Consider the following 13,803-nt stretch of genomic DNA (forward strand, 5'->3'; position numbering starts at 1 on the left):
ACACACACTCCTGCCTGCATCTTTCAAGGTAATTACCAAGTTGATGGTACTTGAACCACAATTCTGGAACCTTCTAAACTGATCTGTGGAGCATACGCCTCTTTGTTTTCAATCTGCGCAGTGTCCACAACCACCTAGCAAAGTTGGGGTGGAAAAAAAGCTGTAAGCGGTCAGCATTTCACAGATGCAGCTCTGTTTTTTAATCTAGAACAGTCCTCCCCCAAGTATTGAGGAAAAAATTAGCACCATTCCACTGGTAATATATCCCCACAAGAGCTGAACATGACATACATACTGCAGTGAGCCTGTATGAAACAGCGGTTAGAATATCAGACTGGAATCTGGGAGAGTCAGGTTCGAATCTCTGCTCTCTGCCATGGAAGCTTGCTGGGTGACCTTGAGCCAGTCTCATACCCTCAGCCTAATTTACCTCACAGGATTTTTGTGAAAATAAAACAAAGGACAGGGGAACAACATAAGCTGCTTTAGGTCCCAATGGGGAGAAAAAGCAGGATATAAATGAAGTAAGCAAATTAATATATTGCTACTGCTAGCTATCTAAAAACTGCATGCAGGGAATTTCAATTTGAAAGAAAAGTCTGCCTCTTATTCCCTGTAATGAATCCAAAAGTTTAATGTCTCAAAAAGGCCACTGACTACTTAAAAGGTTTTTTTAGCTGTAGATAGCTGAGCAGCTTTTCATTTTGTGCTTCTTTTGGGAAACCGAATCTACTTTCCAATTACGTGGGAAACTCAGCCCTGAAATTTGCTACATAAGATTACACAAACAAACCTTTATAAGATTATCATTCTGCACACTGGCTAGAGAATCTTAAATTGTTGCTAAATTTGGAATGGGAGCTTCTCAGTTCTGCAACTCACTGAAGCATCATGGGAAAGGTTTATATAAATGATATAATCCAGCAGCATTTGGATGAGAGGTGCTTTACCTACTGAGGTTTCATTTTATCTGAGCAAATTGAAGTCAGCAGCAAATTTCTCACACCCACCCTAGGAAGCAGCTCCCCGATAACCATTGTTCTTACTTCACAGATGTTTCCTCCATCACTCCCACCCATGGAACAATCTAATAGTGAATGAGGCTCTCATTGGCATGCAATGCAAATGAAATTTAAACATAGTGATGAAAAGTTTTAAACTAGAACTGAAAAGAGCACAGTTTCTGTCCAACTAATAAAAGCCCCTGCTCTGACCACATTGCAATTTATATCATTTTTATCCTGCTCTTTTCTCCAAGGAATTCTGGGTGGCGTACACAACAATCCCATGTGGGAAACCAGGCTGAGACAATATGAATGACCTGAAGTCATCCAATTATAAGAGATTGGATTTATACCCTTCACTATCCAAAGGAGTCTCAGAGAGGCTCACAATGTCCTTTCCCATCCCCTCCCCAAAACAGACACCCTGTGAAGTAGGTGGAGTTGAGAGCTCTGACAGAAACTAATCTTTCCAGATCAGCCTCTGATAGTGTTATAGAAAAAACTGCAAGAATTATCACCAGTTACTTTCACACATTCAGAGTGTACATAAGCTCTATTCAGTGAAATTCAAATAAATATTCATCAAGTATAGTCATATGTTGTTTGCAGCCACTCAAAACTGAAACACAGGGTGTTTCCATGGTTTCATATCTCTGGTCCTTCCAGCCAGAGACAGAGGTTTTGAATTACATGCGTTGATACGTATTTGAAAAATATGTACTGTGTCTCTGAGAAGCAGTGTCTTTGAGAGAAAAGGCTGAGGAAGGACCAGGGATATGAAACTATGGAAAATCCTGGGAATACGGTTCCTTACTCTTTCAATTGGAATTGCGTTTACAGCTGAACTCTAGAAGGCTCCACCCAAAGTTACAGACCAATGAACTGATTCAATAGAGGCATTAGCCTGCTGGAACACTGAGCAGTAGTTTGAAATAAGACTTTTTGGGGGGAGAGAAGAGCACCCTGTGTTTCAGTTTTGAGTGGCTGCAAACAACATACACCAGCACCTGTTGTATATTATAATCTGACAGAGTTATGACTGGCCCAAGGTCACTCCAGCAGTTGCATATGGAAGAGTGGGGAATCAAACCCAGTTCTCCCAGGTAAGAGTCTGTATACTTAATCACTACATCAAACTGGCTTAGTTTAATGGCAAGTAGGGAGATTGAAACTTTCGGTTTAGAAGGATCTATATTTTCATTACTGCAACAGTACAGGACGACTGAAATAAGATGCACCATAACTACAGGGAGAGGGACTGCATAAGGGTTAAAATAGAAAAAAGGGCAAGAAACGTGATCAGGATCTCTTGCGTTTTATGTAAAACTTAAAACAGTTCCAGGTAGACTTGAAATGTCTAAGTTTCATTTCATTTCACTTGTAATGAATCTACAGGGCTGAGGATAAATTTTTTACTCCCCTTCCCACCACCAAGGGGCTGTTTCTCTCTCCCCCCCCTCCCCCCCCCAAAAAAAGGCTGCTAGTTTTCCCATAGGACAAAACATGCAGGTAACTCACCAGCCCAGCTTGGCCAAAGAGCAACTGTACAGCAGTTTTACAAGCTCCTCGCCATGTGGAAGGGCAAACCTGGTTCAATATTTCAGTCACAGGAGAATCATCCCTTGGGGTCACTCCATTATGGTACCCAGTTTCTTTGATCAGTTGTATCATAGTGTGCTGTGAGGGGAAAAAAAGTTTTGAAAATTAACCAGTGCGCATGAAGCAAACAAAACAGCAGATCTCATACATGTGAATGAATGCAACAGTGGTTAAAATACATGTTAGCCTCCCACTTCTGAGCCAGTAAAACTGTCAAGTTTATTTTATTTTATTAGATTTATATCCCACCCTTCCCGCAAGCAGGCTTGCAAGTGTTATACATATATGATGGTGGGTTCCATCATATATGTATAACACTCTGTGATGTATAACACACTGATGTGCACAAGCACAATATAATGGTGACAAGGGCTGAAGTGTCATGGGCTGCTGGAAGCAAAGCTGCAAGGGGTCTAAAAACCACCCAGTCCTGTGCACCATGCAGGATGACCTAAAGCATCCCTGACAAACTGACCTATCTCTGCTTAAACAGAAGGAAGGAGAATCCCGAGCAACCATTCCCACCACAGAACAGCCTTTAATATTAAGAGGTTTCCCCTTTGGTGGGGGAGGGCGGGATATAAGAATAAAACTTACTTACTTACTAATATCCTATCAGTGTCTCCTCAACCATAATTTAAACTTCTTATTGTGAGATTGGAATAGTGGCAATATATGGGAGGGAAATGGAGATGCTCAATGGACCTGATGGCTTGCATAACCAAGTTGTACTTCCAAACAGGGCTTTTTTTGTAGAAAAAGCCCAGCAGGAACTCATTTGCATATCAGGCCACACCCCAACATTGCCATTGCTTCACACAGGGCTTTTTTAAAAAGAAAAGCCGAGCAGGAACTTATTTGCATATTAGGTCACACCCTCTGATGCCAAGCCAGCCAGAACTGCGTTCCTGCTCAAAAAAAGCTCTGCTTCTAAAAGCATAATGCCCATTTTGTTGACAGAACTGTATTTCTCTTGGTGGAGAAAGGAAGGGTGATTCCTGCCCTCCCCCACAGCAGACCCCTAATGTTGCCTCCCACAGTGTCCCTGGAGGTCCCCCTGATCCACAGGAACATGACTGCAGAGGGAAAAGCTGGCTGCAGTGAGGGCAAGAAACTGGTCTTTTACTGTTCTGCTCACATTGCTTAACACTTAAGCTCTCTCTCCCCCCTCTCACCACAATCACTGATTTCTGGATAAAAGATTAGAACATTTCACAAAATTAAAAACCAGAGGAGGGATATATATGTAAAAGCCTTTGTGAGCTAACAAGTTTTTAAAAAAGAACAGAAAAGATTGGATTTATACTCCGCCCTTTCACTCAGAGTTTCAGAGCGTCTTACAGTCTCCCTTCCTCTCCCCACAACAGACACCCGGTGTGCTCGGTGGGGCTAAGAGAGCTCTTTCGAGAACTACTCTTGAGAGAACACTAACTGACCCAAGGTCAATCAGCAGGTGCATGTGGAGCAGTGGGGAATCAACTACACCAAACTGCCTCTCAGTTTGTACTGAGATCCTTAACTAGATCATAAGCTATTAAAACAATTTTATCAGCAGTGGAAATGGTATCAAACTAGATCCAAAATAGATAGGATGCCAGTGGGCCTGTGACTGGAACAAATTTTAAAAAAAACTATTAAAAGCAGCCAGTGAGTCACCCAATTCAGGTTGAAGATGTAGTATTGGGGGAGGGTGAGTAGCTAACTCTTCCTCCCCCACATGCTGTTGTCCTAATAAAAATCCACCCCACCCTCAGTTGCTAATTGCCCAGCAGGGGACATGTGAAGAATCAAACTACCTTCTACTGAGTCAGATTACTGGTATGTAAAGAACACGATTGTTTATTTTGACCAGCTGCAGCTCTCCAGAGTCTCAGAAATCTTTCACACACCTGATCCTTTTCACTGGAGATAACAGGGAATGAACCCTGGTCAGCTCTTGGGGGGGGGTGTGTGTGTGGAGAATGACAGAACAAAGTAAACCCCATATAAGATCTGATGCCTGATCTCCCCAAGTTTTGTCTAGTTTGGCCTCAAGACCACGCTGTCTGGAAAGTCTTAAGTCTTAGAAGGCATACTGATGTCATACAATGCAAGACATAGCTTCATGCAACCTCCCCTCCACCCCCCAAAATAAAAAAACAAATTCTCAATTGGAAAAAGTCACTTTAGAAGTTGCTGAAGTCACTGATGCATACCACCTATAGATGTGTATTGTGGCCAATCCCCTTTCAAACAAACCTGTGTGGCTAAGGAATTATTCAGGAGCAGGCATCTGAAACTGCATACCCTAACAATACCAGCAATAGCACCATTATAGTGGCTTAGAACTTATCAGGGTGATGTTTCAATTCAGGGTTTGCTCCCTGTCTTCTTTCACCACCACCCCCTTTCAGGTTTGAGGAGAGGAATCACTCTGTGCCATGTGCATACAAACTAACTGTATATGTTTGAGATGTTTTAATAAATTTATTGTGATTTTATTGTAATTTTATTTATTTATTTTTCGGATTTATATCCCGCCCTCCCCGCCGAAGCAGGCTCATTTCATTCATTGGGAATTTCATTCCCAAGTGGAGATTCAGGAGTTCGCCCTTCAACGGCTTAGCTTTTTTCTCCAAGGTCGGGAACAAAGAGTGGTCATAGGGAAGCCATTGCCCCAGAGACACCCACTTGTGTGTGGTGTGCCTCAGGGGGCGGTTCTTTCCTCAACGTTATTTAACATCTATATGCGCCCCCTTGCCCAGATTGTCCAGAGATATGGGCTGGGATGTCATCAGTATGCCACCCAACTCTATCTATTGATGGGGGGCCAGGCCAGCTATGTCCCGGAAAATCTGGACCTGGTCTTGCAAGCCATAGTGAAATGGCTCAGGCAGAGTTAACTGAAATTGAACCCAGCAAAGACAGAGGTTCTGTTTCTAAGCCGAGGCAGCTCGGGAAGAGAGATTCCTTTGCCGACCTTTGATGGGGCACCTTTAGCACCAGCTTCTAGGATCAAGAGCTTAGGAGTGCTCCTGGAGCCCTCACTGACTATGGAGGCCCAGGTGAAGTCTGCCAAATCCGCATTTTATCATCTTAGGCAGATAAGGCAGTTGGTTCCTTACCTGGAGTGCAGTGAGTTAGCACCAGTAATCCGCACAATGATCACCTTGAAATAGACTACTGTAACGCCCTCTACATGGAGCTGCCCTGGATGCAAACTCAGAAACTGCAACGGGTGCAAAATGTTGCAGCCAGGTTGTTACTGGAGCTACTTTTACTTGAACCTGCACTGGAGACGTTGCACTGGTTGCCTGTGGTGTTCCAGGCTTGCTTCAAGGTGCTGGTTATGATCTTTAAAGTCCTATGTGGCCTGGGACCTGACTACCTCTGGGACCGCCTTTCCCCATATGAGCCTCAGAGAGCACTACGATCAGGCTCACAAAATCTCCTAATGATCCCTGGGCCAACGGACATTTGGCTGTCCACCACCAGAGCAAGAGCCTTTTCGGTGGCAGCCCCTACCTTCTGGAATGCTCTTTCTGAAAACAACAAGGCCCTGCGGGACTTGCCACAATTCCACAGGGCCTGTAAGACAGAATTGTTTAAACAGGCTTTTAACATCTAATGGAGGCGACCAGTACTTCACCACTCCACAGCACTGATATCCTAACTCAACCCAAACAGAAATGTAATGTGCTAAACAACATCCAATAACATCATTGTAAATAGCGCTGATTAAGAACTGATAATAATGCCATCTAGGGATTAGAATTGTATATGTTCGAGATGTTTTAATGATTTTATTGTAATTATTTAATTCCATGTTGTTTTAACTGCTGTTAGCAGCCGTGAGCCAGTCAGGGGAGGGTGGGATATAAATATAAATAAATAAAATTAGGCTCTGAGAAGACAAGTCTTTTGGAGAAATCCTCTATCAACTTGTTAAAGCAGCATGACAAAGCAGATGAGAGAAACTTCCAGAGGCAGAAGTCATAGAATTGCATGAGTTGGAAGGGGCCATCCAGTCCAATACCCTGCTCAGTGCAGGATCAGCTTAGAGCAGGGGTGTCAAACTTATTTGTTATGAGGGCCAGACCTGACATAAATGAGACCTTGTCAGGCCGGGCCATGTGTGTACCTATTTAAGATTAGGTAGTGGAGATATAAACTTTTTAAAGGATATAAACTTTTTAAAGGACTAAAGATATACTTTTTAAAAAACTTAAAACATGTTTAAAACATTAGCACTTGTTGGTCTTAAAGGTGCTTTCTTTGTATGTTTCCCATGGGATCCAGGAAACTGGGAAAAGGAAGCTCTGACTCTTTCCTTCCTTCCCCAGAGCACCAGGAGGGGGAGGATCCTCAAACAAAAGAGAAAATTTAGGTTTTGCTCTGTAGCTTCTGTGCAATTGAGCAAGCCTTGTAAAGCAAGCTGAGATGCAGAAGGAAGCAAGAGGGAGAAGGAAGAAGATGAGCCAGTTGCTTGGGGGCCTGATAGGAGCCCTCTGGGGGCCTGATTCAGGGCCTGCATGTTTGACACTTCTGGCTTAGAGCATCTCCGACAAGTGCTTGTCCACCCATTGCTTACAGATGATGAAGAAGAAGATATTGGATTTATATCCCGCCCTCCACTCCGAAGAGTCTCAGAGTGGCTCACAATCTCCTTTACCTTCCTCCCCCACAACAGACACCCTGTGAGGTGGGTGGGGCTGGAGAGGGCTCTCACAGCAGCTGCCCTTTCAAGGACAACCTCTGCCAGAGCTCTGGCTGACCCAAGGCTATGCCAGTGGAGGAGTGGGGAATCAAACCCGGTTCTCCCAGATAAGAGTCTGCACACTTAACCACTACACCAAACTGGCTCTCCAGTGATGGGGAGAGACTGCCAGTGAGTCCCTGCAGTGGAAGCAAGTTGCAGTTTGTGAAATGCAACTAGCTTTGCTGGGCCACAAATTCACCTGCAATCCAACATTACCTAAGCACCTCAACACTTTCTTTTTTCTCCTGAATGTGCTTGCTAAATTGACACAACCTTAAAGTGTTTGCTTTGCCAACCCTCAAATAATTATATTTAGTGTATTACCGTTTTCAACTTCAGGTTGTCTGCTGCAGACTCATTGAAGGATATTCCTTTCAGGAAGTGAGCACCTATCTGAATGGGAATTGTTGGGAGCTCACACTGGATTGGCTGAGGAGGAGTCTGTCTCCGACCAGCCTGTTGGGCTTCGGCATCACTGCAGCAGCCCTGAAAGAACAGAACACCAAGTGTGCAAATCAAAGAGATCCATCTGCAACAAACTGAATGTCTTTGCTGAAAAAAAGAAATTGCTCTTACCTGCAAACTTGCTTCAATAGCTTTTGGGTTCAAGTGGAAGCCAGCCTTCATTGCGTATTCACAGTGACCCAAACTTTCCAATGCAATTTTATATGCCTGTCATTTAAAACACACACACAAACCCCCCACAAATCAAACAAAAGGCAAACATTGTGAAGGGTTTTTTAATGCACAAAGCCCTGAAACTTTAAAGGAGATGGCAAATACAACTTACACTATCCAGCTGTACCCTGTCTTTGCTTTCAGAGATGTCCCATTCAGCAAACTTTGTCCTCAGGATGAAAATTTATTAAAATACTTGCATTGTGCCTTTCCCTCTGGATGAAGGCATCTTACAAAAAAAAATTTGAAACATACAGACTATGACTCCAAGTCACCCTCTTCTCTCCTAAGCAGTAACCTGCAGTCTATACCTCATTAGTAGTCCTAGTCAATAGAATGGCCTTGCATTGTCTCCTAAAAATTTCTAGACACATCATTCCCATCACTGCCTCAAGGAGCCCCTTCCATAAAGTGGAAGAAACCACCCCCCACCCCCCAGAAAAGCACAAGTTCTAGTGGATACCAAGTAAACTATCCTAAGCAGGGAGACAACTAGCCCATGGCGACCTGAGGACCACAACTGGTACACAGGGCCTTATGGGAAGACATTGTTCTTTACAAACAACTTGCTGGAAATTTGTTTGAGGAATACCTCACTGGATATGACATCCTAGTGATTCCCTTCCTGGTGGCAGAAAGTGCCAACAAGTCGCAGTCTACTTATGGCAACCCCATGAGGGTTTTCAAGGCAAAAGATGAACAGATAGTTTGCTGCTGCCTGCCTCTGCATAACAACCCTTGACTTCCTTGGTGGTCTCCTATACAAGGACTAACCAGGGCTGTCCCTGCTTAGCTTATGAGATCAGGCTAGCTTGGGCCATTCCCCTCCTAGCAAGCATAAATCCCCACTTCATCCAAGTAGCAATATAAAGAAAATGAAAGCAGAGATGCAGCTAACCTGCAAAGCACTGTCTATTTTCAAGTTGAGTTCTTTTAGCTGGTGCTCAGGAATTGCCACACTTTGAGAACAGAAGAGCTGTTGGACCTCAATTCCAGCCAGACAGCCATCACAGCCTCTCTCTCGCAGCCGTGTTGTGGCCTTTAAGCAGAACGAATACAGTACAGACAAGACAAAAATAGCAACAGTTCAAAATAAACTTTGAAGCACTATAAAACTGCTGTGATAAATGCAAGCAATAAGGGGTCAATTTGGATTATTTACTATAATAAAGCAGCACATTTGAACGCTAGCTTTTCAAGAGGAAAAAAAAAGCAACAGTACAGGAATTTAACAAAAGCCTGGTTAAGAGCCAATCCTACTTATGTTAATCAAGTTTAATGTACGTGTCAATGTAAACCTTAACTATGTTTAAGGCTGAGGGATGGGAAATGAAGAAGGGAAGGCCTGGGGGATGCAATGTGCAATACAACAGTTCACTCCCTTAATCATGTTTACAGAATGGAAAGTGTGCAACGGCCCTATATTTTGTCTTATGCTTTGTCTAATGCAAGATCCCAGAGACCATTTAGGAACTAGAATTGAGCTCACACTCTATTGTTTGAATCCTGTCCACTGAAGTGGATCATAATTTCCCAATAAACAACATCCTGTAAATTCCATTGCTAAAGCCAAATCTATAGTTGTTATTGTTTAAACTCTGGCAAGCTGCTGTGCGGAAAACATTCAAGAAACTCCACTTTCTTTAAGCCATTTAATCCTGGTGGCTCTTGATTCCTCCAGGAGCTTGCATGTTGACATACACTTACATTTCCAATCAAGAGGACAACATATATGCATTTGAAGGCTTCGGCATTCAGTGCAAACCACTTTTAAAGAAGCCTCACAAAGAACATTTGATACAAAGATTCAGTTCAATAAAACACACACAGATTCCATCAGAATCAGCCACATTCTGGACAGAGTGTGAAGCCATACTTTAATGCAGCTCAGCAGTGGTTGAAGCCAATCCAATGACATATCCTTTTATTAGCTTGAACCAGAATCAAAACAGTTCAGTGCTCTTGACTCTGTTCCAGTTCAAAAACTAGGTGCAATACAAGAGGTTCTGGCCTAGCTTTTTGCACAACATGCCAGTTCTTTAAAAATGCATAAGCTTTTTTTCATGGTGTGCATTCTATCAGGTGAATCCTCACCTGCTGTCTGAAATGAAACAGACAAGACTTCTGAGTTGTCATATTATCTGCTGTTTCTAAGAACTAGGTCAAGTGTCACCCATAACCCATAAATGTTAGGAAGTATGCATGAAATATAAATAACCAGAATGCTTAGCAGTACATTTGCAATGTGTTTTCAATTTGTGTTTTTTAAAGTGGATTGCAGCTTTAACCCAGTGGAAGTTTGCCCTGTATGCTATCTTTCAAACCATGAAAGAAAACAGAGCACTAAACATAAAATGTGCTGGATCCACTCAATCCAGTCAAACTTCCCTCCTTATTACAGCCCATATTCCACATGACACTTGTCCACACAATTGTCATGGTACCCAGTATAGACTTTTTTGTAGACTCTTCCCATTTTTAGCAGAGGGAAATCTAGTTGCCTCCAACCCAGTGTGCAGAAACCCTCCCAGACATAGGTTTTACAAGCACCTCATTCGTTCTGGTGGAAGTCACAGACTTTTAGTCCCAGACACACTGATGTCATGCAGAGTGACGTCATCACACTGGCTATGCAGTGCCACATGCGCACACCTCCCTGCTTTCCCCCAACCACTTAAAGGGAGCCTCCTCTTTAAATCGTTGGAGGGAAAGCGGGCACCATGTGTGCCTGCCTCACAAGCCACAAATTTGCCGTTTGCACTTGAAAAGAGTGAGTGCCCTGCATGCCTGACCTGCAAGCACACAGCGCCCGCTCTTTCCAAGTGGGGTGAGGGTTTCCCTGCTGGCCAGCTGGTCAATGTCTAGGGGAAGCCCAAAAAATTGGGGGATCCTCTGCCTCTACCTGGGGAACTGGCATCCCTAGTAACACTGTACAAGATTGCACTGTAAACCTTTGAAATAAAAGGGAGGGAAAGAAAAAATGAACAAATTTTCTATCAGGAATAACAAAGTCTAGCAGCACGTAATCTCATAATGCAAACTGGAGACTGTGAGCTTCAGAATAAGATGCTTGACTGTTGCATTCTACAGCAACAAGAATGGGGACATTGTTTTATGGGAAATGTGGCCTTGAACAAAGGACTGTTCCCCCCCCCCCTCCATTTTTGTTAGATAAATGTCAACATGCTAACACTGTAACTTTTATTTATTCACCCTATATATGCCAAGTTTTGTTGACTTGGCATGGAATAACTGTACTGGGAAAAAGCTACAATACCAGAATTCAATACTGAGGACAGAGATGGGAAAGCAAGAACCTTTCATGCCTTACTGATGAGCTTCCAAGAAGCATCTAATTCATTTTTATTGGAAACAGTAAGCAGGAGATTAACTCCAGATAGCTATTATAAGCTTACCTCTGCTGCTCCTCTCCAGGATCGCACAGCATCTTCTAGCTCAGTTGTGGGGTTTGGACTGGATGTCTCACCCATACTAGAATTCTTCCTTTCCTGAGCTACCACTTCAGCAAAACATGAATGAGCCACTGGTTGGACCTTCTGCAAAGCTTGGGATAAAAACTGAAAGTGTACCTGCATCACTGTCAAGAAACATCGTCCAAGTACCTATGAAAGTGGGAGGGAGAGAAAACACATCAGGATTTCTTCCATTCAAATAATTGGTGTTTGTGTGAATTCTAACATTTGAACTTGATCTTCACCCATCTGAACACATTTACTTGCCACTGGGATGAAAACTTAAGTACTCCGAATCTATTCCTGTAATTGATAAGAGCTTCAAATGAGCAACTCTCAATTATGTAAAATGATCTTATTTAATTACTCAACACTTGTTTCATCTATTTCTCTTCTGGGATGAGAGACAAAGGCAACTAATCAAAACCTGTTTCAATGAGTGAGAGGTGCTCAACAGCTGTGTTACCCGTGTCTAGATGTTATCTACTTTCCTGTTGCAACTATGCACTCCCTTTGCTGAGAAGTCAGGGCCAACACAGTGGGTTGGCAGACATCAAGTACAAATGGAGAAGAAAATAAATACGATCAAACACAGTCTAGAAAATTTTGTGCTTTTGTGCTTACTCTGTAGCTCTAATAGTTCTAAATACTACATGCTTCTGCCACTTTGTCTTTGCAAAGCTGTCCAATGGAGTTATTCTGGTTGGCAGGCTGTTTTTGCCCTTGACCCTGATGATTATAAACCCAGACTGTGAGATAGCCAGCTTATGACCTTTTGCTAAGCATTTTGCAGACAAAAGTCACTTGTATCAACACTGACTCGGATTACTATAGCAGATCAGTCGTAAAAGGTCACTGGAATGCAGTCTCAAACTTGTTTGGATGAATTTCCGTTACTGTGGCCTGAGGATGTGGACAAGTTGCCTGGAAGAGTCCAGGCTACCATTCTATGCTTGGCCCTTTCCTATCTTGGCTTATTAGAATTTGATGAAGGGTATTTCCTGGCTGGGTCTTGGTTCTGATGATTAGTCTACTGAGGGAAGGGGCAGCTACAGCCACCTTGAAGGAAACAGTTGTAAGAATCGTTCATAAGTATCTTCCTTAGATTCCAACTTATTGGTTGGTTGCAGATTTCTCCCTTTTGGACAAGGTCCAGTCTTCCTTGGATGAAATGGAATTTTTGGACTCATTTCAGATCTAATTGGGGGGCTAATACCATCTTTGTCTTCCTGAATGACTACTCATCATTGGAAGAAAGACATGGAAATATGACCTTGTTGACTTTTTAATACCCACTGGGGACTTTTGATACCATCAATCACTGTATACTTCCAGACCAGATAGCTGAGGCAGTAATCACAGGCACTGCAGGCTCTGATGCTATTTGGCACACTGGTTTCAAAAGATGGTATGGGGCATATATCATGTCTTTGAGGTTTCTATTCTGTTTCCTGTGTTGTTCAGAATCTACATGAAACCACTGGACAAGGTTGTCCGTACTGAAGTGTCATCAATATGCAGATAACCTTCATTAAAATGGCTAAATTCTCTGCTAAGGTTTTATTCACAAGGAAACTGATAAGTTAATCTAATACCTTCTAGCAAATACAGGAAGGTTTTTAAATTTAATTTTTTTCCCCTTGAAATGTTCACACCTATATGTTGCGTGTACTAGATGCAGATTCTGTTATAATGTTGTTTGCAGAGGTGACCCTAGGGCATCTGGCGCCCTAGTCACCCCCCCCCCCGCCCAAAGCTGGAGGGCAGGAAGGGCACACACAGCAAAGCACAGAGAGTCTGCATGCCTCTGCTCGCCGTCATTCCATCTTCCAGGTGGCACACAGCCTCCCTGCACTTTGCCGCGCTGGCATGCATGCCCTCCCTGCCCTCCAGCTTTACCCATGGGGGCAGTGGAAGGGGGCAGATGCTGTGGAGGAGGCTGGGTGGCATGTGGCCTCTCCTGGACTCCCAGGGGCCTCCCCTCCCAGGTGGTATCAATCACCCTGGAGGCAGGGGTGGGGGGAGGGCCCAATCCAATGCCCTAGGCAGCTGCCTAGGGCTGTCTAGTGGACGGGACGCCTCTGGTTGTTTGATCTATGGATCATAAAAAAATGAATGAATCAACATATAGATGACACCTACTTCTATTAGTGGTGTGCCAAGAAACTGAAGCCCAATCTGGACAAGACTGAGGTTTGTTGGTCAATGGCAAAAGCTGCTTGAAGGTGAATCTTCCTGGAGGGGGCTGCTCTCTGTCTGAAGGATCAGATTCACTCCTTGGAGAATGCTGTTGGAACCTGGCTTACAGCTT

At 43.4% G+C, this 13,803-nt stretch overlaps 1 protein-coding gene across 3 annotated transcripts in view; it reads right to left on the minus strand.

The window, feature by feature from the left end:
• Positions 1-13,803, minus strand: part of GARRE1 (granule associated Rac and RHOG effector 1) — a 79,540-nt gene that overhangs the window by 16,580 nt on the left and 49,157 nt on the right. For all 3 annotated transcript variants that reach the window (XM_060253991.1, XM_060253993.1, XM_060253992.1), the window contains 6 exons: positions 11,436-11,642; positions 8,918-9,058; positions 7,918-8,013; positions 7,666-7,827; positions 2,523-2,681; positions 37-134 (listed from right to left, as the gene is read on the minus strand). In XM_060253991.1, coding sequence (XP_060109974.1) covers positions 37-134; positions 2,523-2,681; positions 7,666-7,827; positions 7,918-8,013; positions 8,918-9,058; positions 11,436-11,642 — 863 coding nt within the window. The remainder of the gene's footprint in view (positions 1-36; positions 135-2,522; positions 2,682-7,665; positions 7,828-7,917; positions 8,014-8,917; positions 9,059-11,435; positions 11,643-13,803) is intronic.

Source organism: Heteronotia binoei, chromosome 14 (assembly GCF_032191835.1).
Source record: "Heteronotia binoei isolate CCM8104 ecotype False Entrance Well chromosome 14, APGP_CSIRO_Hbin_v1, whole genome shotgun sequence".
NCBI classification, from domain to species: Eukaryota; Metazoa; Chordata; class Lepidosauria; order Squamata; family Gekkonidae; genus Heteronotia; species Heteronotia binoei.